Raw genomic sequence first — 27,383 nt, 5'->3', positions numbered from 1 at the left:
TAAAAAGGCTAGAATTATATTTCTCCCATCTCATTTCCACTTCCCCCAATTCTGCCATCCCAAATATCAACATTATTTTAAACTTTGCTGTTTTCTATCACAGTAGCCTCATTCATTGGTCATTCAGAAATAGTGTCCTTCTGAATACCATGGCATGTGACTTTAAACTCGGGACTATGGATACTGAATGTCCCCAAAGGCCCAAGTATTGAAGTTTTGGGTCCCAGGGTGGCATTATTGAGAAGTAGTAATCTTTAGGAGGTAGAGCCTAGAAGGATCATTTAGATCATTGAAGAGTGTCCTTGAAAGATTGTGAGACATCATCTATCATGTCTAGCTGGCTTCTGTTTGTGATGTGAGACTATTTTTGTTCTAAACAGGTTTCCACCATGAGATGCCACCATCCAACACCTTCACCAGTACTGAACCAACTGAATCTCAAGAATCTATCAGTTGGCTGCCTCAGGTATTTTGTTACAGTAATACAAAGCTGACAAATACACTCAGGTTCACAAGTCTAGTTCGGGCTACCTGAAACTGTACTAAGTACATCATGCCAAAGTCCAAGGGAAATTTCTCCAAATGAAATCAGGGCAAGCTCTGCTATGGAGAGAAGGCTATGTCCTTCAGGAACCAGCACCATACTGGTCCATTCACAAAAGGAACACAGGCTCTATTGGCAAGACCTTATTCTCTCTTACCCCATCATTGCCCTCAGCATGAGGACATGCATCTTAATTCTCTGATGAGAGGGCACACACTGGGTTGCCAAGATAATGATTTAGTATGAAGTTGGGCAAGAGACTTAAACTATACTCTAAAAAATTACAACCCAGAGTTATTGAAGAAGCTGAGTCCCCAGAAATAGACTTGAAGCTGCAAAATACAGTAAGTGGTGAACAGAAAAAGTGTCCAATCCCATACCAGTAGTCAAACTTGCACAATTCTTGAAATGGATGGCAAGTTAAAACGTGTGAAGCCATCAGGCCCACTCTTCATTTTGACACATGGATATTATCACAACCTCTAGATGGGCCTCAAGCTTAATACAGCACTTTACTTTATTGTTTAAAGCAACTTGTGAACCAAATAAATGGAAGCTTAATAGCAGAGGAAAAGCCAAGCCCGAGTTCAACTCTGGTAATATAACACTTGGGGTTTTCCGTGCCCATTCCTTCCACTGAGTTTAAGACACATTACTAGCATGATCTCATTAATCCTTCCAACACCCCATGAAAGAAGTAGGCAGCAAGTATTTTAATCTCTCTTTATGAGATAAAAAATGCGCTGCCTAACTGTTCCCAGTATTACAGCTGGCACTCAGACCTGGACCGGAGAAACAGTTGACTTTGATCGCAGTAAAGACTTGAATATACTGGCCTATTTTAAAGGCAATGCCTCTTACTAAGATGAGATGGATTTCTTAATAAGGCAGATGCACACCACATACTTTCCAAATGAATTGCCACTTCATTTCTCGCAGTTTTCACACTCTATGCTAGACTGTCAAATAAAGTGGTTTTTAAAATGCATACTTCCCTAGACCTCTTGGCTTTGCGTTATGCTCTACAACTGCGCTTCTAGAATAGGTGAGGATTCAGGTCCACAGGGTTACTCAGCAGGGTGCCAAAGGGAATATACAGTCTTCTGACCAATGGGCACATTTTCTTGGATCTCAGTTTAAATGGATGGTCATTTAAAATCTGGTTTTTATACTAAATATATTTTGAAATGAAATGCAAAATTAGCATGAGTTTTTAAAGTGATTCATAAAAGAAATGGTACCTTTAAGCACAGTGTTTCAGAATATGCAGACAGGCAGGTCAAAGTAGAGGCAGAAGGGATGGATGATAGTTGTACTTTGCTATTAGGGTAGTGATGGGGGCACACTTGAGAAGACTTAAAAAACAGAACTAAGAAACTTAAGAGGAAAAACTATTTTCATCTACTTGCCTGGCCCAAACCATCCCAGGCAGATGGGACCATATCTTTCCATAAAAGCTTTTACTTGGCTTTCTTTTCCCATAGACTCCAAGTGGGATTCCACTTTGGATCTTCTAAAAATGTATCCTAAGACCACCCATAGAAAAATGCTATATCCACACTCAACTCAGACAATATCAAAAGCTATTTATTCGTTGCACTGTTTTTAGAATGCCTGACACATGCCACATTCACCCTGCTGAAGTCCTTTAACTATAAGCTGGTCTGTGAGGGACCTGAGAACAGAGACACTATTCTCTTTACTCTCTCAACTAGAAAATAAAAGAAGAGAGAATTACCACAGACGTAGGAATGATGCCTTCAAATTTACTAAAAGTGTCCACTAACTGTCAAAACAGCCACATGACCAAGTAGGCAAGAGTTCTGTCAGAAGCACACGCAAGGAACATGCAGGTTATCGGGAAAATCAGATGACTTTTGCAAACGCCTGCTCCTTCCAACACATACTTCCACATGCTCAGAGCAGGGTTCAACATGGAGGCCCATTCAAATATTCATAGAAGCTAGGAGGACAACCGCTTCCCAAATCCAAGATGTGTGACAGGAGGCTAGGGAAAGCTCTAAATCTAAACCACCAAAATCAACTACTGACTCCGCTGAGGAACCCACCCAATGACTCCACCTGTGGGAGACAGTCCTTTCAAGTTCCTCAGGACACTTCTAGATTTATGAATGAACCAGGTACAGAAATGCACCTCTGTGTCCCTTCAGTTCCTGAAATATCCCAAGAAACAAGATTTTGGCTTTCAATTGTTCTGGGATCTCAGGCCTCATGAACAAAGTGGTGAGCACGGTGCACCCTCTCCCCAGAAGGGACACAAAGGCACCTGGACACACCCACACTGTCCGGCAGCCATGGACCTCCCCTTAAGATCATCTTGTATTTCTACCCAATAACTGAGATTTCCAACTCAGAAAAACTGTTGCCACATCAATTCTGATTAATCAGGGCACTGCAACACTGGGAAAATTTTATAAGAAGACTTTAAACTTTATTTTGAAAACAGATGTGTACCTAAAATGAATGGTCCTTGTTCAGTCACCCTGGAAAACCACGTGTTATTTTAAAGAACAAATCATTTGGAATCTCCATTCTGAAACAACCTTCAATTAATTATTTATTAACTATGCAGGCTTTAAAAATGAGAAATACATACTAGGTAAAAGTTTAAAACAAACAAAAATCCCTCACTTCCCAATGCATCTAATCGCCGACTCAGCCACGTTCCTTATTTTCTTATATTTGCAATCAGAGTCCTTCCATGGAGCTTGGTAAAATCTGCAATGTTCCTGCTTAGACTGCAATCTTTCTACCAGCCATCAGACACAGCTCTACTTTTTTGTACTTTCCATGTCCTAAATGCCAACATCCGGGCATGTTCCCTGCCAGCCTCCTTTCTCTTAACAGTACCAGCTTTGACAGGGTAAAAAAAAAAAAAAATCCTTTCCTAGAATAGTACTCTGAGAATTAATCCATTAAGGAGGAGAAGAAATAATCCCTAACGGCCACATACACAGCAATTAGGCACCTGGGGAGTGCATTCCCGAACCGGAACATGGACCCCACTGTGAGCTTAGGTGGGGATGAGGAAACACCAGGACATGCCGTGGCTTGAAAAGAATGGAGTAAGCATGTACCCTTCAAGGTTCCTGGTCAGATACAAGAAAGTGACCCGAGTAAGTTTAGGTAGGAAAAAAGGTTTTCTACTGGCAAGGTTTTGGGTGGCTCACTGTCTGCAGGAGGGCTGGAAACCCAGGCTCAGATCAGAACCAAGAGGGCACGTTGTAGTCAAGGTGTCCCCACATGATAGCCTGCTGTAGCCATTGCTGCCACAGCTGCTTCACCACAATGGACAGCCACTTCAGGCCCTAAACACAGCCATCAGGACACTGGCCCATTATCCTGAAGAGACAGGACCTCAGAACCAATCTTCTGAGAAAAGGCCAGAACTGACTGGATCACGTGTCTAAACTGATAGGAAGAGGAGACACGGGAAGGTGGCTGCCCCTGGCTTAGGCACAGGAGGCTGATCTCAACCTCCTATCTGCCTTTGAATCCCATAAAAAAGTATGCCTAGCGCTAGCGCTAGCGCGCGCGCGTGCGCACGCACACACACACACACACACACACACACACACACACATGAGCCTTCTGTCACTGCAGGGTTTGGAAGATAGGACTTATAAGATCCCTTCTGGTTTCTAAAATATTATGAAGACTCAGTTGAAGATTTCACACTAATCATCCTAAACAGAAAAGATAGATAGATATGGATTTTACTTATTGAAACAAGAAATTAATAGCCTATTTCCTCAATGTATTTTCACAGAGAAAGATCTAATGAGAGCCACTCATTACAACAAACCAAATATTATGCCTCTGTCAATTAGGCTACTATAATTAAGTGCACAATTAAGTACTTAATAGGTTCATTTATCTTTCTAATTTTGGCTTTTGAAAAACAAGCTGAATTGATTTTCTCCAATGATACTAAATAAATACTGTTGTAAAGTTGACAGCCAGTGACAGAAGGGGGGGGTGGAATCTGCAAGAGACTGTCCTGTATAGATGGACATATGTTCACTGTTACTTCAGAGAACCCAGATGTTATTAAACAGCAGCAATTACAGAATCAGATTTTAACTCAATATACGAATACCTTGGAACATTGAAAAAACAACATCCTATAATGGAGTAAGTTCCACAACAATATAGTGGCTCCCACCAGCAGAGGTATGGGAGCAGAGTAAGTAGCCATTGTAGGAACATAGTGCAGTGGGACTCCATGCCTGTGTTCCCCTGCCTACATGCCCATGCTGAAACCCTCATCCCAATGTAACACTTGGGAACGGGGTCTTTGAAAGGTCAGAGGGTGGAGCCCTCATGAATAGATCAGTGCCCTCATTATGAATAGGCCAGGGAACCAGGTAGCTCTTTTCCCACCATGTAAGGACACATGGAAACCACTCACCAAGAACCAGGCCAAGATGGCACCCGATGTCATACTTCCAGCCTTCCAAACTATGAGAAATAAATGTGTTGTCTAAGCCACCCAATCAGTGGTAACTTGTTACAGCAGTCCCCATTGACCCAGACACACAACATGGAAAACAACAGCACTAGATAAGTGGGTAGGCTTGTTGGTCCACACCTCAAAGGTCCTATCCAACTAGGGCTCTAAAAAAATTAATTTCCATTGTCTGAAAAAGCCAAACTTAGCAAGATACAATTCTAAATTTATATAAAAACAATAGATCAAATATAGGATAAGTTAAACATGAATCTCAAGGTGCATCCAGTCAACTAGCTAATACAAGCTGAGATTTTACTAGAAGAGTAGAATAGACCACCCACCCACGAGTCCCAAGTTCATCTTAGGGTTTCCTTTTTTTCAAAAGGACACCATTGCACTCAAAAGTTTCTGGAAGGTGGTAAACAGAACTCAAGGCAACGGAAAATCCTGTCAAGAAGAGAACCAGGAGATGGGAATGATGAAATGAGAAAATAAAGGGGGTCTGTGTGAGTGTGCTTACGCTGCCCCAACATACCTCGGACTTGGCGGCTTCCACAACAGACATTTCTCTTCTAGTCCAAGGTGCCATCAGGACTGGCTCCTGGGGAGGGCTCTTCCCAGTTTGGAGTTGGTCAGCCTCTTGCTATGTCCTCACATGGATGGCCTTTCTTCTGTGAGTGCACACTCCTGGTGCCTCTGCCTCTTATTGTGGCCCATCCTTATGACATCACTTAACATTAATTATCTCCAAATACAGCCATCATACTAGGGGTGAGGGCTCAACATAATCAGATTGAGAAGGAAACAACTTAGTTCGTGACAGATCCAATCTCAAATATATGAAAGAATATGTCTGAAGATGATATTAACTTGTTCTTTCTTGCTCTACAAGAATCTCAACACTATAGTCACTGGGCACTTTCTATGGACCAAGCTTTGTGCTAATGCACTATCTCACTGTTTTGTGTTTACTATGAGGCAAATACAACAATTTACTGTTGTTATTACAAACTGAGGCTGGTTCCTGCCCAATGTCACACTGCTGATAAGTGGCAGAAGGACAAGATCCCCAGCAATCAAACTCCAAGGTCACCCAACCCAGCCTTTTAACCATTACATTCCTGTAACAACAGAAAGTCAGAAGAAACTAAAGTATGAACAACCACATTACCACCACTGCTTATTTTTATTCCGAGGTACTAGTTGCTGGCATACACTGTCAGAGTTAATCTGCAAGCCAAGGAGTAGGTGTCAGAGATGGGGAGACAGACTCAGAAAGCCTTCCTCAAACTCACAGTGACTCAAAACATAGAGGGCCCAAGATCAAACCTAAGTGACTTCAGATGCAAATCTTCTGTCAAGTGTAATCCATTCCTGATGGACTATCACTAGCTCAGGTCCCAATAAACATCATAATGCCCTGAAGCTCCCAGAGAGGACCAAACATAATCCAAACTTCACCTTCAAGAGGGAAAGAGAGGTGAGGAGGGCAAATCAATTAAAACAAAATCAAGCTTTCCAACATCAGTCTTGTGGTGATTTGGCAAAACCTTTTGGCTCCTACTCTGTGTTAGTCCCAGGGAACATGAAGAGCAGGGGATAAAAGGGAAATCCCACCCACCTAAGCCCTTCACTTAGTGCAGCAGATGAAAGAAACAAGCTCAATACATAAGGGCCAAAGGGCCCAGAGGGTGAAGGGACAGAGAAGCAGGAATGAAGGACATGATGGGTGCGACTCTAAAACCAGCAGTCAGGGGAGGGCTGGGTTTAAACTGCCTAAGACTGCAGCAGGGCCAGCAGCTCTTACATCCAACAGGTCCTGTGGCCTTGACGACAGGTCAGCACTCCTGGCCGTCCACTGGAGGAGAGGGTGGTCCACAGGGCCAACAGCAAACATATCAAAGAAAAAGGAAAATAAGGAGTCTTCTTCCTTGACTGCAAGGAAAGGAGTGACTGAGTTCTGTTGCCAGGGCACTGGGCAAACAGAGAGCACAGCATTCTAAGGGCCACTGTAGGAAGAGAAACTCACCAGTGAGGAGAAGACACAGGGCAAACAGAGGTCTCCCTACCAGGTCCAAGACCAGAGGTGGCCGGCAGCAAGCAAGGCTTTCTAAAGTGGCAAGGAGGCAGGACGGTGGCACATGCCTATAATCACAGCAACTTGGGAGGCTATGGAGGGAAAAGGGCAAGTTGGAGGCCAGCCTCACCAATTCAGTGAGACCCTTGGTAACTTATTTTCAAAAATAAGAAAATTAAAAGGAACTGGGGATGTAGCTCAGTGGTAAAGCACCCCTGGTTCAATCCCTGATACCAAAAGCAGTCAGGACAACAAGTATAGCAAAGGGAAGAGATCAGAAGTACTATGGAAAACAGCTTTGCCTAATCCCTACCTCCTTTCTATGTCCCTGAGCATCAGAGTCCTTAATGGAATAAGCAAAAAAATTAAAAAACAAAATAAAAGGAATTCCAAGTTTTCAAAGTACTCTATATCGCATTACCATATTTCTAGCTAGCTATTGTCTGAAATGTTCATCTTTTTTGCTAACATGTACCTTCCATTTCAGTCGGCTAACTTACCAATGTGCACATTTCTTCTTAAACAAGTAGCCCAGGAGTGCAAGGCTGCATGGAGGGACTAAAAGGAAGGGTCAGTGAAATAAGTCCCGAAGTCTACTTCTTTCTGACATGTAGAACTGTGGAATTCTGGGTATGTCACAGGGCCTATCTTGCTCTTTATCTATAAGACTCAGAGGAAGATTAAGAGAGATAAACAGAAAGGCTGATTTACAATAGCAAGCTAACAAACATTAATTCCTTGCCACCAAGAGTTGCCATATCTTCTGTTCTAGTACCATCAGTGATGGGAAGGGTGGAACAGTTCATTCCAGATAACTGGAATTAGAGAATTTTTTTAATTATACATAACTCAAACTCTTCTTTAACACATAAAGAGAAAATATAAGAAAGAAGAAAATACGAACTACAAATCAACATAAGGAAAATATTTCAATAATCAAAGATCATTGATCAAATGATCAAAGATCAAATCATGATCAAAGAAGATACCTTTGCTAGTCCTCAGTTCACACCTAACAAAGGTACTTTAGAACAGACACTCTGGAACCCTCATGGCAGGAGTGGACATAGACCTGACTAGTGTTCACCAACATCAAGGCCTCCTCCATCTCCGCTCTGGGAAGATAACAACTCCTTGCCCCCTGCAGCTGGGCCCATAGAAAGGGGAGTAATCAAGATCACGTGCCCCAAAACTGACAGCTGATTCAAATCCTAGACCTCACGTACTTACCATGTATGCGGGATAACTGATCAAACTCTCTATGCCTTAGTTTCTTCAACTGTAAAACAGCACCTCACAGGGATATTCTGAGGATTACACAAAATTCTAGCACAGTGCTAGGCATACAGTTCAAGTGGTAACAGAAATCACTGATCTTTGTGGCAGGTACTGTTCTACACATTTACCTGGGGTGACTGTTTTATCAATCAATCAGCATTAGCATAAGAATATTGTTTCTTGTAACAGCAGATATCTGTATACAAACAAACAACTGGATAACTAAGCCACAGCACACAAAGCAAGTCTGTATAGCTATTAGAGAGAGTGAGGTGGCTCTGTACAAGGTGATAAGGATCTCCAAGTGTACTAAACTTTTTTTTTTTTAAGGTAAGATGTAGAAAAATGTGTATGAAGCAGCCCAAGTGGCATACACCTGTAATCCCATCTACTTGGAAGGCTGACGTGGGAGGATCACAAGTTCAAGGCCAGCCTGGGGAACATAGTGAGATCCTATCTCAAAAGTGGGGTGGGGAGTACTAATAATGTCTTTTGTGCAAAAAGAGATGGATGGATGGATGGATGGATGGATGGATGCTAAAACTGCCATAAGCTTTGTTTGTTTAAAAAGTGAAGCCAGGTTGCCTGAAGTTTAATGGAGGTTCATTTCCTACTAGTTATTCCATTTGGGGAAGGTACTCAAACACAGCCCCAGTATCCCCACCCATAAAACAGGATGAATAATAACCCCTACTTCTTGTAGTATTCTTGGGGATTAAAGAGCTAATACATAAAATACCCCTTGGCATACAGTAAACAATCAGTTAATGTGACTTGTTTGATTACTAACCATTTTTATATGTCAACAGGGGCTGTGAGCTAATGGATCTTTCTGTTTTCTTTACACTTATCTTCAGTTAGAAAGATAATTACACTGGTGTCCCTTGAAAATACAAAATTACATTTGTTGATATGAGAGCTGTATGGAAGGTATCAAATGAGAAATGCTAGTGCAAACGGCATATACAGCACAAGCTCACTTTTCTTAATATATTTAGAGTTATGTGAATAAATGCACATTTAAAACATCGGATATGAACTAGAATGTCACCAGTGGTTTCTCGGTGGGGTGGATTATAGGTTATATTTTCTTCTTTTGCTTTTCCCTATTTTCTGCATTACCTAAAACAAACATACATTACCTGTGTGAAGTGTCATAATTTACTTTCAACCATAGAAGCTACAAAGAAAGAAGTTAAACTGAGAGGCTTCCAATGATATAATCAGCAATGGACTTTAGAGTGAAAACATGTGAAAAACATACGTATTTTTTTGAGAGTAGTACATTAGGTATTATAGTGCTAACCAGGAAATCAGGCCTGCTCAGCAATAGTGAGGCCGCTACTGCCCCACTGGGCCTGGCTCCAGGGAGGTGTGCTGGCTTCAAGAACCAGAATGTGGCCCCAGGTACCCGGGAGCCAAAGCTGGTAAGAGCTTAGAGCTGAAAGTCCAGAGAGCACCTGGGGAAGGTCAGCAACAGTCCTGCACACCCACACACCATTCGGACGTTAGTTCCATAGCCGCAAATCCTTAACAGACCCTGGGTGCACAGCAAGGGATAACTAAAACAGTAAGATGCTGTTTAAAAATGAGTTTGCATTATGAATGCTCTTAAAATGTCAAGCCCTAAATAAGGCAAGGAGGGTGGGGGAAGGTCAGATTTGATATGAAAGCAGAAAGGGCAAGGTGATGTTGTCCTCAGCAAATCCTTGTGTTACCATTTTGAAAAATCTGAAAACTGACAAATGATCAATCACACAAATTATAATTTGCCTATTCTCTCCCCAAAACCTCTACATGACCTGGGGCCCGCTGGTTGGACAAAATGAGGGCCAACAGGCCTAAGGACACAGTCATCTCGAGATGTGTTTATGCTACAGGAATGGGGAGTGGGGAGCAGCAGGAACGGCTGCTCCTGGTCCCCACTACGGCCAGGTCCCCACCTCACACCATTCAAATCACTGCTTCACTGGGAGGACTTCGAGAGAAAGTAAACAGGTCAACTTTGACTTTCTTGGCCTCTGTCTCTGCACCTCTCGATCTCAATCTCTCACCCTCTCTCTCTTCTTCTCTCCTTCTTATCACTGCAGAAAGGCCAGCAAGAAGCCACCATCACAGAAGGAGATGGCAGCCAAGCACTTCAGCCTCAAGGAATGCAAAGAACAGGGAGCCCAAGCACTGCAGTTGCACAGTGAGCTCTGTGACCTCAGTCTGGTCCCCTCCCCATTCTGGGCTTCCTTTCTCATCTAGAGAGTAAATGAGTAAGAAGAGGCTTCTGAGACCCTTAACCCACCTTGCATTTCTGTGATTTCACAACATCTAAATAAGGTCACTCAACAGGAGAATCACCAGGACACTGCAGGGAGGCAGCCCAGAGGCAGCTTCGTGTCCTCTCATTTCTCACTTAATGACTCCCCGCGTTTCTTGCCAAGAAGGGCATACAAAAATCCACGTTTTAATTTTTATATATTGTACTTAAAAACAGAAGTGCTTGCATTTGACTCTGGATTCTGCAATTCTTTCTACTCATAATGAGCAGCTCTTACATGAAGTCAGCTGAGTTTTATCTTGGGCAGCACATTCTTAACAAGAGAATTACAATTTGGATTAATGTAATCAATAGTATTTTCATTCTTTTGATATGGTCTGCCCAATATTTCTTCCAAGAAAAATATTTTTTGGAGTAATATTGATTTATTTAACCTAACTAGCATTTCTTTTCTTTTTTTTATTTATATATGATAGCGGAATGCATTACAATTCTTATTACACATACAGAGCACAATTTTTCATATCTCTGGTTGTATACAAAGTATATTTACACCAACTCATATCTTTATACATGTACTTTGGATAATAATGATCATAACATTCCACCATCATTTATAACCCCATGCCTCCTCCCTTTCCCTCCAACAACTCTGCCTTATCTAGAGTTCGTCTATTCCTCCCAGGGTCCCGCTCCCTATCCCACTATGAATCAGCCTCCTTACATCAAAGAAAACATTCGGCATTTGGTTTTTTGGGATTGGCTTACTTCAATAAGCATTATCTTCTACAGCTCCATCCATTTACCTGCAAATGCCATGACTTTATTCTCTTTTATTCCTGATTAATATTTCATTGTGTTGTTTGTCTTTATAATAGCTGCCATTCTGACTGGAGTGAGATGAAATCTTAGAGTAGTTTTGATTTGCATTCCTCTAATTGCTAGTGATGGTGAACATTTTTTCATGTATTTGTTGACTGATTGTATATCATTTTCTGAGAAATGACTATTCAGGTCCTTGGCCCATTTATTGATTGCATTATTTGGTTTTTTGGTTTTTTTGTTTTTTGAGGGTTTTTTTGGTGTTTAGCTTTTTGAGTTCTTTATATACCCTAGAGATTGTGCTCTAACTGATGTGTGAGGGGTAAAGATTTGCTCCCAAGATGTAGACTCTCTATTCACCTCACAGATTGTTTCTTTTGCTGAGAAGAAACTTTTTAGTTTGAGTCCATCCCATTTATTGATTCTTGATTTTAATTCTTGCAACACAGGAGACTTGTTAAGGAAGTTGGGGTCTAATCCCACATGATGGAGATTAGGGCCTACTTTTTCTTCTATTAGACGCAGGGTCTCTGGTTTTATTCCTAAGTCCTTGATCCATTTTGAGTTGAGTTTTGTGCATGGTGAGAGATAGGGGTTTAATTTCATTTTGTTGCATATGGATTTCCAGTTTTCCCAGCACCATATATTTTTTATTATTTTTACTACTAATGTTTTATTAGAGCTTTTGTAACAATTAAGCATTTATTTTGATATCAAATAAATCATGCTCTTCAAAGCACTAAAGAATATAAATACTCTCTTCTACCTGTAATACGCTATGTAAATATAGGTTATAAGTCCTTTCTTGCATAGAGAAGTGGTTTTTGTTTATTCTCTGCTGTGGAAACAAACCTCCCAAACATTAAGTGGTAGAAGAGTATCCAGAATACAGAAATCAGATTTAACCATTATTAAATAAACAAGAAATATTGTACACTTACCTATGTTTTCACAGATACTAAAGTCAAAAGTACTATTTAGCTGGGTATGGTGGGGCACATGCCTGTAATCCCAGTGGTTTGGGAGGCTAAGGCAGGAGGATCATGAGTTCAAAGCCAACCTCAGCAACTTAGTATGGCCCTAAGCAACTCAGTGAGACCCTGTCTCTAAATAAAATACGAAAAAGGGCTGGGGATGTGGCTAGGTGGCTAAATGTCCCTGGGTTTAATCCCCAGTACAAAAAAAAAAAAAAAAAATGCTATGTAACAGGTTTCCTGCCTGCAAACAGTTTACAATCCCATGTGGAAATCAAATGTATGCACATGATAAATACCAACTATGGCCTAGTGCATACCAAATGCTACAGCAGACACTAGGGATATGAGCAGGACTTGCTCCTGCTGTACAAAGGCTCACAAGCTGTGCCCCCACCACAGTGGGGGGTCTAGTGCTCTTCCTAAGAATGGGATGGCTTCCAAGATGCAGGCAAAGGGGAAGAGATGACATATCTCACCATCACTTCTTGTTATGTGTCTGTCTCCTGGAGGTATCCTTTCTTTTTACAGTCTGACAATTTCTACCATTTAATTGGTGCACTTAGTCTATACACATTTAATTTAATTACAAATGTACTTGGTTTTCCACACACCTACTTATTTTTTGCTATTTGTGCCATCCAATTTGATCTTTCATTCCTTCCTTGCCTCCTTTGGAACTGGTTTGTTTTTGATTATCCCATCCCTCCAAGTTTAGCAGCCACAGACTCTATTTCCGTGCTTTGATTATCTAAAAATTACAGTAAGTCTAGTCAACTTACTCATGTGCAATGGTAATCAATTCTCCAGCTTTTTTGCCTGATCTTTGATACTTCAACCCTATGTACACCTTCACCAGCCCCAAGCCCAGTTCGAAACGCTGAGCTTCAGCCACCATGAACCTACCTGCAGGTCCTTCAGCTTCTCACAAAGCCCCTGACCACGGGTCTTTGCACTGGGCTGCTCCCCACAGCTAGAATGCCACCCTGATCCTCCTCCCCCCCTTCTCAACCTGGCAGAATCCTGCTCACACGCCAGGTCCCCAGAGGAGTTCTTTGCAAACTGACCTCCCCTCCCCAGGATGCTTCATCCCCCCCCCCATCCCCCCAATACGTCAAGCTACAACAGCCGAGGACTGCTGTCAGAAGCCACCCATGCAGGGACCTACCTGAATGACTGCAGAGCCCTGGGCAGCACATAATGGGCGCTGGATACATAGTTACTGAGTGAAAAATGAATGAATGCAATATTCAAGACATGCTAAAATCAGGAAGGAATAAATGATACAGGGGCTGGGGTATAGCTCAGTGACAGAGTGCTTGCCTAGCATGTGTAAGGCACTGGGTTTGATCCTCAGCACCACATAGAAACAAGCACACAAAATGAAGGCCTGCTGTCCATACACAACTAAAAAACAAACAAACAAACAAGACACAGATTCCCCAAAACAAATAAGGAAGTCCTCTCACTACAGAAGCCAAAAGACTAATTTAATTTAGGAACCCAGGCTCTCCAGCCAAACTGCATGAATTCAAAACCAGATTCTCCCACTTGTTAGTCCTGGCCAATAAACTACTGCCCTGTGGCTGAAAATAGGGAAAATCATAAAACAACCCAATCAGGTTACTGTAAGGAATAAATGAGATAATACCTGAAAGTACAGGGAACACCTTCTATTAAGATCTGGACATATTTATAATAGCATCTGGCAGTTAGTCCATATAGGAGTACTTAACTGCTCCTATATTTTATTTTGAGACAGGGTCCCCCTATGTTGCTTAGGGCCTTGCCAAGTTGCTGAGGCTGGCTTTGAACTTGAATCCTCCTGCCCAAACTCCAGAGTTACCAGGATCACAGGTGTGTACCACCACACCCAGCTGGACTACAACTCTCAAAACATCCTTATTTAAAACCTGGCTTACTAACATAAGCCTTTGTATCAGAGCAATGAGGAAAATGTCACTGGGTCTCAATAGTGGAAAACCAACAATCAACCAGAATTTTAAAAAAAACAACATCTAAACAGCATGAAGTGTACACCTTAAATATAGAAATGGGAGCAATAACACATTTTCATAATCTATGAAAAAATGGGGCCAGGGTGTAGCTCAGTGGTAGGGTGCATGCTCAGCACACAGGCGGCACTGGGCTCAATCTCCCACACCACCCAAAAAATAATAATAAAAATAACTAAGCTCAGTGGTGCACACTTGTAACCCCACTGCCTCAGGAGGCTGAGGCAGAAGGATTGAACGTTCAAAGTCAGCCTCCCTCGGCAACTTAGTAAGACTGTATCTCAAAACAAAAAAAACCCAAAAAATGAAAGGCTGGGGATGTGGCTCAGTGGCAAAGCACCCCTGGGTTCAATAACCCAGTACCAAAAATATTTTTAAAAAATTTTTTAAAGATCTCAAAAAAACCATTTTAACATTTAAAGGAAGAACTCTGTTTTTAAAATGAGGTAAAAATTTTGTAAATTGGGTAGTCTTACTGAATTGTTTTATATTTCCTTAATTGTTGCTATAAGAAATAGAGTTTTTTAAATTTTTAATTATCTAAAAATATATTATCCAAATACTAAAATTATTCCTTATTATTTCATATAACAAACAAAAATTTTAATTTGGAGATTTCTGCCTTCTTAAATACTGGAATAAACTATTTCATTATCTTAGAAGTCAATCAAATATTTTTCAATTAGTTTGATTTTAATAGCTATTCTGACTCCAAATTAATATCTCTATGTTAAAATCATATTATCAAGCTTTTCTGTAGCCTGTGTCATGTTATTACCCAGAGTTCTTCTTAAAGACTTAACTAGGCACCGTGCCTGTACCCCAGCTACTCAGGAGGCTGAGACAGGAGATCCACTTGAGCCCAGGAATTCAAGATCAGCTGGGCAACACAATAAGACCCCCATCTCTAAATAAACACATAAATACTAAGATTCTAGGTTTGTTTGAATTTCCTAAACCATAAAATGTAGGTTAGCACAGCAATGTGACCTAAAATACTAGATAATGACATAATAAAATTACATTAATTCAGATTAGTTGCAGAGGGTAGAAGTAAATTTAGGAGTTTTATTTTAAAAATAAAATGATATGATACTTTCAGATACAGAGAATGAATGATATTGGGTTAACAATACAGTTCTTTGGAGAAACTGCATTCATGACCTGATAGTTACCACTAGAACTAGAACTTGAGTTATAAAGTATTCAAAGGCACTTGAAAATAAAGCCCTCTTTGGGTGTTGAGTTATTCACTTGTTTTTTTGTCCATTCTATTTTATTTTTGCAGTCAAGTACTGAGTGCCTCATCTGAGTAAAACTCTGCTTACTTACAACAACTATCTCATTTAATCCCCAGAACACTCCTGCAAGGTTGGTAAGATCCCTCCACACTTTTTTAAAACATCAGGAAAAACACACAACAAGAAGGTCCACATGGCTCTATGTCACTACACATATGCATCAAGTCCACTGTGGTAAGAATGGTCACTTCAGGCCCGGCGTGGTGGTACAAGCCTGTAATCCCAGCAGCTCAGGTGGCTGAGACAGGAGGATCACAAGTTCAAAGCCAGCCTCAGCAAATGAACTAAGCAACTCAGTGAGTCTCTGTCTCTAAATAAAAAACAAAATAGGGTGGAGATGTGGCACAGTGGCCAAGTGCCCCTGGGTTCAATCCCCTGTACCACCCCCACATGAGAGGGAGGAGGAGGGAGGGGAGAGGGAGGGGGAGGGGGAAAAAAGAGAATGGTCACTTCAGCAAAAATGTTCAATGTTTGAAAACTATTTAATGGTGCTATATTTTGCTTATCTGGTTAGCAGATATATTTCAAATGCTGTTTTTGAAGAGCTGAATATGTTACTTATCACTAAATGCCTGCCCCTAAAGGATTCTTTAAGCCCAGTAGGAGTCATTGAGCGGTTTGCAAACTGGACACCAAAGGGAACACCCCTTCAAGAGAAGAAAAAACATGTCAGGGACAACAAGGGCCAGGAAGCAGGAGATGAGGAAGTAACTTTCCTGAACTTCACACAAGGTGCCCAATGTGACAGAGCTGTCACAGGGACAGAAATGCTTGCACTGCCGACCTCACTAAGTTTAGGGCAGGGCCAAATGACATAGTATGCATTACAATACTTTGTAAAGTAGACTTGATGCCATGATACAATTTGGCAAAACATTTTCACTCTGTATTTTTATTTTTGAAAGATCTAAAGACAGTAGAATGAATCAGACATAACTGTCCTGTGTTCATATATGAATACACAACCATTGAAAACTCCATATCATGTACAGCCACAAGAATGGGATCCGCATTAAAATAAGTTATACTCCATGTGCGTATAATATGTCAAAATAAACACTCTGCTGTAATGTATACCTAAAAAGAACAAATTTTTGAAAGTGGGGGGGAGAAAAAGAAAGATAAAGATCTAGGGGCTGGGGCTTAGTGGCAGAGCACTTGCCTAGCATGGGTGAGGCACTAGGCTCAATTCTTAATACCGCATACAAAAATAAGCAAATAAAATAAAGGCATGGTATCCATTTACAATTATAAAAAAATAATAAAATTTAAAAAAAGATCTATAGCACTCCTAATATAATTTATGTTTTGGAAGCAAAATCTTTTAAGAGATTTAGCTTAAATTTTAAAACTATCAGGGTACAAATAAGGTTAGGCTTACAGAAATTTCTTTTAAAATTTTTTTTTTGTTGTTTTACCATGTAAGCTACAATTGCATGAGCTAAATGTACACACAAAATACAAAACAAGAGCCTAACCATGAACTTACTCCTTCTTTCAACAAATATTTACAGAGTACCTACCTACCCTGTGCCAAGTTCCTGGCTAATACCTAGAGGAATAAAATTAAATAAAACAAAGTCCTAAACTTCTAGATCATCTTTGAATCCTTTGTATGTAAGAGTACCTGGCACACAGTAGGCACCAAGGAAAGTTCTAGAAATAAATGTGTACATGAAGTCAGGTGTAGAGAAATGACCAGAAAAGCTGCCTCTATGCTAAGTACATACACCGCCAGGGGCTGGGGACGCAGCAGGGCTACCCAGCACTGGCCCAGCATGCAAGACCCAGGGCTCCATCCCCAGCATGGTAAATAAATAAATCATTCTGAGACCAGTTGTGAAGGTGATGGGACCAAAAGTAGGCAAGCCTTATCCCCAAACTGCAAAATAATACAGGCCTGCTTCTCTGTTATTGCAGAAATAAAGAGACAGATGAAAAGCAGGCAAATAAATAAACCCCCAACTATGAAACCTGCTTTTCATCAATCAAATAAACCAGCAAAGGCAGCATTTCTAGGTCATTACCCTTGGGTCCAGTGTGCCACGTATAAAATGGCTTTCCTAATTAGTCTAATCATCACTTCTGCTCCTCACGGTTGTAGCTGCCTAATTACCCAACGAAACCCAACCCCCACACCAGGCTCTCAAGTCCCCACCTCCATCCCACTGTTGAAGCCAGTTTTCCAGAGGAAAACAAGTACTGAATGGGGTGAAGAGAACCCAAAGTTTGGGAACCTATTTTTTTTTCTTAGAAACATAAAAAAACGAATAATGTTCTACCATTCCTTCAGAAGTATGCAAATAAGAGAAGGGAAAATAATTTGGGCTTCTAAAATTCTCAATTATACAAAAATGAAAGCAATGGGAAAATAACAAAAGACAAAAAAAAACAAACATGTTTTTGCTCCAGAATGTGGGTGCAAGGGAGCCAACTGTTTTGACATGGGGATACCAAGCTGAATGGGAACCAAGGCTGAGCATAACCTGTGAGGTGACTGTCACTGTGTCCTACGTAAGCAGAGGCCTGCATGGGAGACCCAGAATAAGGGTGGCGTGGGACCCTTCTTTTTCAGACTGCTTCTATTCAGTTCCTCCTGTATGAAAGAGTTTCTTAGGGGCTGGGGCTACAGCTCAGTTGGTAGACTGCTTGCCTTGCATGCACAAGGCCCTGGGTTCAATCCCCAGAACCATAAATAAATAAATAAAAAGATCCTCTTAGGAAGAAATGAAAAGTAGAAACAAAGCAGTGGTCTGGGTATGCAAATGGTACTGGCAGCTCTGTGCTGATGTTCTAGTAGCAAATTCTTTGTTATCTCAGGTAGGTGCTGGGCCAATAGCGTCCTTCCTTTAGTCTCTTCTCTTGGATACTTCAGAGCAAGCTTTTTGGTAACAGAAGTTAAAGAGAGAGAGAGAGAGAGAGAGAGAGAGAGAGAGAGAGAGAGAGAGACCAGAAGCCGGGCCCAGTGGCGCACAACTATAATCCCAGCAAGGATCGCCAAGTTCAAAGCCAGCCTCAGGGACAGCAAGGTGCTAAAGCAACTCAGTGAGACCCCTGTCTCTAGAACTTGGATGCAAAAAAGATAGTGTTATTTGGTATTGTTATATTTATTTTTTTAATGTTTTATTTTTTTAGTTTCTTAGTTTTAGGTGCAGAAGAGCACTGAAGAAAAAAAAATACTAGACAGAAAAAGTATTAAATGAGATAAAATTATTTAATGAGAACGCTAGGGACAAGAGACTGTCCCGCTCTGATAAGTTACCTAGCACTAATTTCTTTAGCTCTGAGGTCTGATTACATTTACTGTGCTATGGCACCTTCTTACACAACTTAGATCACACCAAACAAATTTAACAACCAACAAACGCCCTAATAAGTGGGTGTTGCCTTCGTTCCTTTAAGCCTCCTCTCCAGGTCCGCCCTACAAGTAGGATTTGTGATCCGAGTACCTAGTATATGCCAGAGCGCGGCTGAGTCAACAGTGAACAAAGATGAGGCGCTTCCTGGTCTTTATTCTCATCCTTAAGTCCAGGTGGAAGGAACCTCACAATCTCCAACAAGAGAGCTCAACCTCGATGACTGGCAACTCCATGACGTCTGTCAATCAAGCGAGAAATCTACAGGGCTCTTCCTCTCCTTATATTGCATCCTTCATCCGTCATATTCTGCTCATCCACACCAACTGGCTCGCTTATCTTTCCATTTAGCTGGATCACAACTACCACCACCAGAGGAAGTTCCAAGAAACCTTCATCTCTAACCCAGAAAACTCCCCAACTGATCTCCCTACTTCCTTCCTTGGCCCCTCCAGTCCATTCTTCACGCTGCATCCAGAGCCTTTTAGCTTTTTTTTAAGGGACTAAACCACCTAAACTCCTCCAGTGATGTCCCATTTTCCTTATTTATGTATGTATGTATGTATGTATGTGTGTATGTATTAGGGATTGAACACCTGGGCTCACGGCATTGAGCCAGCCTTTTTTATTTTGAGACAGGGTCTCATTAGGGCTTTGCTAAGTTTCTGAGGCTGGTCTGGAACCTGTGATCCTCCTGTCTCAGTCTCCCAGGTATGCTCCGCCCCGCCCAGCAACTTCCCATCTTCACAGGATAAAATCCAAGCATCCACAGTCCCTCATCATCTGGCCTTCCTTTTTGCCAATGCCATTCCCTCCACTCCTCCACCAGCCCTTCTTACTCACTTGGCTCAGCCCCTGGCCTTCTCTCCGTTCTTCTAAAGCTAAGCTCTCTCCAGCCCAAGGCCCTGGGCTTGCTATTTCTCCATACCACATATGCTCCTCTGGCCAGCCCCATGTCATCTGCCACAGACATCTGTTGGTTCTGTCTGCCCAGCACTCTGGCCTCTGGCCTCCTTTCTTCTTTAATTCATCTCTCCCTCATTCTCATTCCATGTGTTTGGCTTAAACTGGTAACTTCCTAGCATCCCTGCCCAGGGCATGCATGTGGACCAAACGACTCAAACCTAACCAAGGTATTCTACCCCTGAGCCACAGGGACCCACATAACTCAAATGGGGCCTATCAGAATTAATCCCAGGAATTTTGCTGGAAATTCTCAGGATAAGCTTGCTGTGGGGCCAGATAATGGGTAATGGCACTAAAAATCAGGCAGAGGATTTGCTGTGGCCAAAAAAAAAAAAAATGGCCAAAGGCTCTGCTTACCTCTCAATTCTGTCCTGGAGGACATGTGTCTCTGGTATATCAGGATCAACATGAAGAAAAGACACAGGACAGTCCAGCCTCTAATCCTGGCTCAATCACTAGCTATAAAATCTTGAGTAAATCAGTCCTCAGATTCCTCATCTGTAAAATGTCAACGTAGGACCAGCTCCTCCCTAAGGACCACATCAGCACTGGGATTCCACAATCTCCTTATAAGAGCACAGCCCTAACCAGCATCAAAAACCACAAAAGCTTCCTTCCACCCAGCTGTCTCCTCTGTGGGAGTATAAAAGGGCACCACCACCTTGCCAGAAAGGAACATATGGATCTGGGAGCTTAAAAGCTCATACTCTGGATTCTAACTCCACTCTCTAGAAATATACTATTACAATAATCAGAGATACAGACAAAACTTAACACACACACACACACACACACACACAAATGGTCATCACAGTATTTTACGTAAAGTGAAAAAACAGAAAAAGTAGATAAAAAAGGTTTTTTTTAATCTACAATTACCAAGACTATTTTTTATAATCAAGAAAAAGATGAAAAATAATCTTTTTATTCTAAAATGGAATTTTTTATATTAATTACACAATCCAAGTAAAGGTTGCACATGCCCATGAGTGCCTTCCCAGAGGCCCGCTCCGCGCCCTCCTTTTCCATGATCTGTAATTCCCATGATGACTACATTTACTAATGGATCAACTAGAAAGAATACTGAAACGTTACAAGAACACAGTAACCCAGGGCTCTCAATCTGGCCAAAGTGATTTCAAATAATTGATGGGTAGGGGAAGCAAAATATTCCCCAAAGACAGTTAACATGTCCACGTGGTCCTCAGCCCTCTTCCATTAACCCAGATAAACTTGTCAACTCAGCCAGCGGACGCCTAAGCGCCAGGAAAATGAGATGCAAAGCTTGGGAGGAAGAAGCTGACAACCAGAGCCCCAGGAACACAAGGCACCAGCAGGCAGGTTCCACCCAGGTCCAGCTCAGCTTTACATAGGTCTCTTCCCAGTATCCCTTGGAGATTGGCAAGGCAAATCTGTAATGCTTTAGACTGACACAGCTACAGCTACAGTACTGAAGACTCTACAGAGCAAAACTATGCAAACAAAAATCCTCAGAGATGAAATCGTCCATAGTCATAAGCAGGAGACAAAGATGTAGAGTAACAGGGTACACGTGTGTATGTATGTACGAGCACACACACTCTCTCTCTGTGTCTCCCCCCACACACACACTAATGCCCAGGGAGGCTTCAAGGTGCACCAGTTTCCTGGGTGTCCTCCAGCGAGCAGTCAGCTGTAATCTCCAAGCAGCACCTTATCTACCTGCATTAACCTCTAAAATAGGTCCAAACTGAGAAGTGGGGAGGAGAACTCTAGAATGTGCCAAGTTGTGACAACACAAAAACAATTGTGTGCTAACCAAAAGGTGTGTTTCACTTAATCGAAGCAGGTAGAAAACTCCCAGGGAGTCCTTTAAAATTGTTTGTGAAACATTAAAAAAAAAAAAAAAGTAGATCTCCTGATCCTCTGCTGAAAATTATTCAACGGTTTCCCATCTCAGAGTAAAACCCAATGACCCTACAACAACTGTGTTTGGGGAAACCTGGCACTCAGGAGGCTCTGAGTACACACTCAATTCTCAGAGTTACCGCCTCCTTTCTTTCTGCTTTCCATGCAAAGAGGCATATGTTTCCAAGGGAAATCCAAGACAGCATTTTAAAAAGTTGAGGAAGCATTTTCCTGGGAAAATTACTGAGCTCTGAGTTCCGATAAGATAACCAAAAATAACTGGAGTGTGCACTAATTAGAACAAACAAAATGAACTTGGAGCTACTACATCCTTTGAGCTCTGGAGAAGATTCAAAAGGACCCTAAAAATTTTGCTACAAGTCACTTCATCTGTCTCATCTACACTTTAGAAACCATAAAGAAAACAATAATAACCTGTGGGCTTCAAGTCAACACCTGGGCCCTTGTCCAAATTTCCCCTTCATTTTCTCTAACTTTCTCGATTTCCTCACTTGCAAAACAAGATTAGACTCTAAGAATTCTAAGGTCTGAGCTCTGACATCCTACTATTAAATCACAATCTGCAACTGAGAAATTATTTAGTTACAAAAAGAATTTAATTTTTTTAACATAATTCACTACAAAATCACAAACCCCCAAGACTGGAAAGAACTCAGAGGTTCTCTGACCTTGAACAACTTACCATCTGGTCAACTCCTATGTCCTTGTAGAATCCAAATCTTCCAAATGCAAACATTTAATCTAGAATTTCTAGATAATGAGCTGGTATCTGCTCAAAGTGTATTACACTAGAAATGTGATTTAGTTTCTCAAATGACTGTTCGAAAATTATTTTGAATTAAGTCTGCTACTCCAGAAATTTCTTTTCTGTACTCAGAAGAGAAAAAGGGTAAGTGTATTCCTTTCTCCCTGGTTTATCTTCTCTACAGAGAATATTCCTTGTTCCAAATACTTAAAGATAACCATCACATCCACTTCTTTTTTAAAGTTTCCTTTTCCTCAAGTTAAAGATTATAGAGTTTCTTTTCTTTTTTTTTTAAACATGGACACAATATCTTTATTTTGAGTAAACAAAAAATAAGTAAATATTTTTATGTGATGCTGAGGATCGAACCCAGTGCCTCACGTGTGTGAGGCAAGCTCTCTGCCACTGAATCACAACCCCAGCCCAGATTATAGTTTCTTACAAAGTCTCCTCATATTACATGGTTTTCAGGCCATTCGCCTAATCCAATGTCAAGACTGCTCTTAAAATGGGACACCCGTGCCATTCGCCTGTAATCCCAACAACTCTGGAGGCTGAGGCAGAAGGATCATGAGTTCAAACAGCCTCTGCAACTCAGCGAGGCCCTAAGCAACTTAGCAAGAACCCTGTCAAAATAAAAAATAAAAAGAATTGGGTTCAATCCCTGGTACCAAAAAGAGGAGGGGGGAGGAGAGGGGAGGGGGAGGGGGAGAAATGGGATGCCCAAAATCGAATAAAATCATTGTCATAGAGTCCATTTCCTACTATAGTGGCACTGCTTTTGGTAATTACTGACGAAGATTAAACCAGCCTTACACCCTTGTTCTAAAGATTATTAAATAAGATAGTATGTGTAAATTCTCAGCATATGCTTATCAATCAATAAATGGTTTTTGCTCCCTGAGCTGCTATTAATAATAATTTATAATGCTATTTCATAAGTAATAGATACTACCTACCTCCACAATCAAGCTATAAGCTCTAGTTCTCTATAACACTGAAAGTTTGTCTAACATATTATTAGCTATTTTTCTCATAAGACAGGGTTGAGAAGAGAAACAAAGTATTGAGACTCAAGTTAAATTGAAGATCAATCAGACACCAAAGTCCAGCAACGCTGACATTAAGATTTAAATTAATGGCAAACAGGATATGATTTACTTAAAGAGTTAATGTACACCAGAGTTTTCACATCCACAAATCAAGCAATTCCAATTTTTATAATTAAACACCACAGCTCAATCATACAATGTGAAATGGAGAAATGCATTCATCACTGAGCCGCATTGAGGACACAGACTGGTACAGAGCTTCAAGAAGTAGAATTAGAATCTGGAATCAGACTACCTATATTCAAATCCTAGATCAGGCATCTACCCCACTATGTGACCTCAGGCAAATTACTTAACCTCTCGGGTCTCAGGTCCAATCTATGAGAGGTCATGACAGGAACTCTCTACCTTATGCAGGGGTGGGGTAATCAAATGACAGTGGATGTATAATGTGTTTGACACAGTGTTTCTCACCTTTTAAAAATCCTTGGTAGTGTTGCCATTACTAATATTACTCAGGTTATCTCAAAAAGGCAATTATCCTAAATAGAAATCTCAGGAATTTTAAATTTATAGATAGACCATTACTTCTGTTAGTCACTGATAAAGTCAACACAATAGATTTCTAAGAATTAGTAGAAAAGAAGAATATAAATTATCTCAATTTTTATATCAATTATATATTAAATTGAGAATATTTTAGATATATTATGTTAAATGCATTATTTGGATTCATTCTTTTTAATGTAGCTACTAGAAAATTTTAAATTATATATGTAACTCTCATCATTTCTATTGCACAGCACTGAAGACAATCTTTAAAAGGATGTGCCTCATGAAAATTAAATTCCTAGGCAGAGGTTAGAGCTCTAGAGCTCTATGGTGGAGTGCTTGCCTAGCAGGTGAGGCCCTGGGTTCAATCCCCAGCAACCCCCCCCCAAAAAAAAAAAGAAAGACAAGAGGCCCAGAAGGCTGAGCCTTCTCTACATAATGCAAATGAAACTTGCCTCACACCTCACACCTAGGCAACTACTAAACAAAACAGCCAGATGTCAGTAGCCTTTGGGCGGAGACCAATAAACATGCAACGAAAGGGGGACAGGAAATACTGAAATGTTGTATATTGTTCTGCCTCAGAAAGTTCCTGCTACAAGAGGACCCACTAAGGAAATAACAGCAAAGAGCAGAAGCAAAATGTAACAGAAAAAAAAAAAAAAGAATCTTGGTAGTAACACATTCAGATCTTTCTACTCAAAACCAGGGATGGGGCATCACCTGGGAGCTTGTTAGGAACGCAGCTCTCAGTCCCCGCCCCAAGCCCAAAGGATCTTGGTCTTCATTTCAATAAAGTCCCCAGGTGACTCACATATCAACATCTGAAAAGCAGCTGCTCATCCATCCAAGATCCAGAGACACCTAGTTCTTTAAGTTCTCACTCTTATGACCCATCTGTTGTCCTGTGGTTGCTAATTATAAACACAGGCCCTTATATGTATAATGCATACAACGAATAGTTTGTTGAATGAATACAGCTTGGAAAACAGGATCCCAGGCAAGTTTAAAGGTTGGTGGGAAAGCAGTGTCCAGGTAAGAGCTGAAGAATCAGCAGTAACTGAAAAGAGTGTGGACAAAGTGTACCTCGGACGCATGTGAATTTAACCTGGGGACTGCCTAGGTTGAATAAGATGAGCAAAAACTATCCATACCAAAAAATTATTTAAGGCTTAGATAAAAGAAAAAAAATAAATTTTAATAGAGATGGGAAAATTAATAACTTTGCATGGTTAAAAACAAACAAATTAGAAAAAAAAAAAACTTCATTAACAAAAACTAGAGGTTAGCTGGGAGCAGTTATGCACGCCTGTAATCCCAGTGACTTGGGAGGCTGAGACAGGAGAATCGCAAGTTCAAAGCCAGCCTCAGCAATGGCGAGAAACTAAGCAACTCTATGAGACCCTGTTGCTGCCACATGCGACTAAATAATTCAGGGTCACTCCAGGTGAATTTGGGTTGGTACAAAATAATGACACAAAGACAGAGAAACTACCTTTTTCTTGGGGCCCAGTGTCAGCTCTCAACCTTAGGGATCCATTGGAAAGAGAGCGAGACACCTAAATTCTTTATTTTTATAGAGGGGAGGGACACAAAGGAAGTTTCCAAATAAGGCAAAGGGTCGGGTTTTAGCTTGTGATGTCTTTGACATCTTGGCAAGTCACATCCATCTCAGGTGTTGTGTGGGATCAAAGGCAGAGCGAGAGGAAAGTGCCCACATGTGTTGCACAGCCCAAAGAGCAAGAAGCAACATCAAACCAGTCCTCCCAATGCTCAAATGCTCATAGTTCACACACACAGCCCATGGCTGGCCCGCGACACCCTGTCTCTAAATAAAAAAACAAAAAAGGGCTGGGGATGTGGCTCAGTGGTGGAGTGCCCTTGAGTTCAATCCACAGTACCAAAAACAAAAAACAAAACTATGGGTTCATAATAGCAAACTGGATGATTTCATCTGTTTTAAACTAAACCAAAAGTTCTTTTGAAAGGGAATTGTGCTACTATATTAAGGAACATTCATTTTTTTCCTCTTTACTGTTCCTTTTTTTCCCAATCAGCATTCAAACACGCTGTTCTCTTCCTCATTCTTAAGTATCTCTTGACCCCACTTTCTCCCTGCAGCTACATTTCTCATCCTCCCTTTACAGCATCAATCCTTGAAATAGTTGTTCACATCTGATGTTTCCATTCCACTCCTGAATCCTAGCTGATCAATTTCGGGTCCCTACAACTGCACCAAAACTGCTGTAATCTCCAGGCGCAGTGGAGCATGCCTCTAATTTTGGCTACCTGGGAAACTATGGCAGGAGGATCATGAGTTCAAAGTCAGCTTGAACAACTAAGTAGACTCCGTCTCAAAATAAAATGCAAGGGCTGGGGGTATATATAGGTCAGCAGTGGAGTGTTCACCTACCATGTCCAAAGCCCTGGGTTCAAGCCCCAGTACCACACAAAAAGAAGAAAAAGCAAAATGCTGTTATCAAGCTCACCAAGGACTTCTCCCTTCCTAAATCTCTGGGTCCATTTTCATCTGACCCTCACTTTACTTCTAGGAGCATGTGACTCAGCCTCCGTCAAACAGCTTTTTCATGGCTCAAGACACCACACTCTCTAGATTTTCCTCATTAACTACTTTTTTTTTCATTCTCCTTTACTGATTGGTTCTTTTTCATCTCTCCAACTTCAGTGTGCAAGTAGCCCAGGGTCTTGTCCTGAATCTCTCTTCTTTTCCTCTGTCAGTTAACTCCCCCTATAGATTCCATCCAGTCTAAACTTAACAAAACCCAAACATTTATCTCTAGTGCAGACCTCACCAGATAAACACATTCAACTGCCTACTTAGATAGCTCCAAAACTGAGCTGCTGATCTTTTCCCTAAAATCAGCTTCGCCCGAAGTTAATGCAACCCCATCCCTCAAGCTGCACGGGCCATGGCTTACAAGTCACTCTGGACTCCGGCGCTCACATTCACTCATCAGAACATCTTTCCCTCAAAACAAACCTCTTTGACCCAAGTCACCATCATTGCTAATTCCCACCCCACCCCCACC

General features: G+C 41.2%; 1 protein-coding gene across 4 annotated transcripts in view; it reads right to left on the bottom strand.

The window, feature by feature from the left end:
• Psd3 (pleckstrin and Sec7 domain containing 3) overlaps positions 1 to 27,383 on the bottom strand; it is a 567,268-nt gene that overhangs the window by 357,354 nt on the left and 182,531 nt on the right. The window contains exon 1 of one of the 4 annotated variants that reach the window (XM_048801655.1): positions 6,826 to 6,930. The exons of the other annotated variants lie outside the window; for them this stretch is intronic. Within the exon in view, the coding sequence (XP_048657612.1) occupies positions 6,826 to 6,915 (90 nt within the window). The 5' untranslated portion in view covers positions 6,916 to 6,930. Of the gene's footprint in view, positions 1 to 6,825; positions 6,931 to 27,383 lie in introns of those variants that run through there. 4 annotated transcript variants of the gene reach the window in all.

This window comes from Marmota marmota, unplaced genomic scaffold (genome assembly GCF_001458135.2).
Source record: "Marmota marmota marmota unplaced genomic scaffold, marMar, whole genome shotgun sequence".
NCBI lineage: Eukaryota > Metazoa > Chordata > Mammalia > Rodentia > Sciuridae > Marmota > Marmota marmota.
The sequence above is the reverse complement of the archived record's forward strand: the minus strand, read 5'-3'. Positions and strand labels throughout refer to the sequence as shown.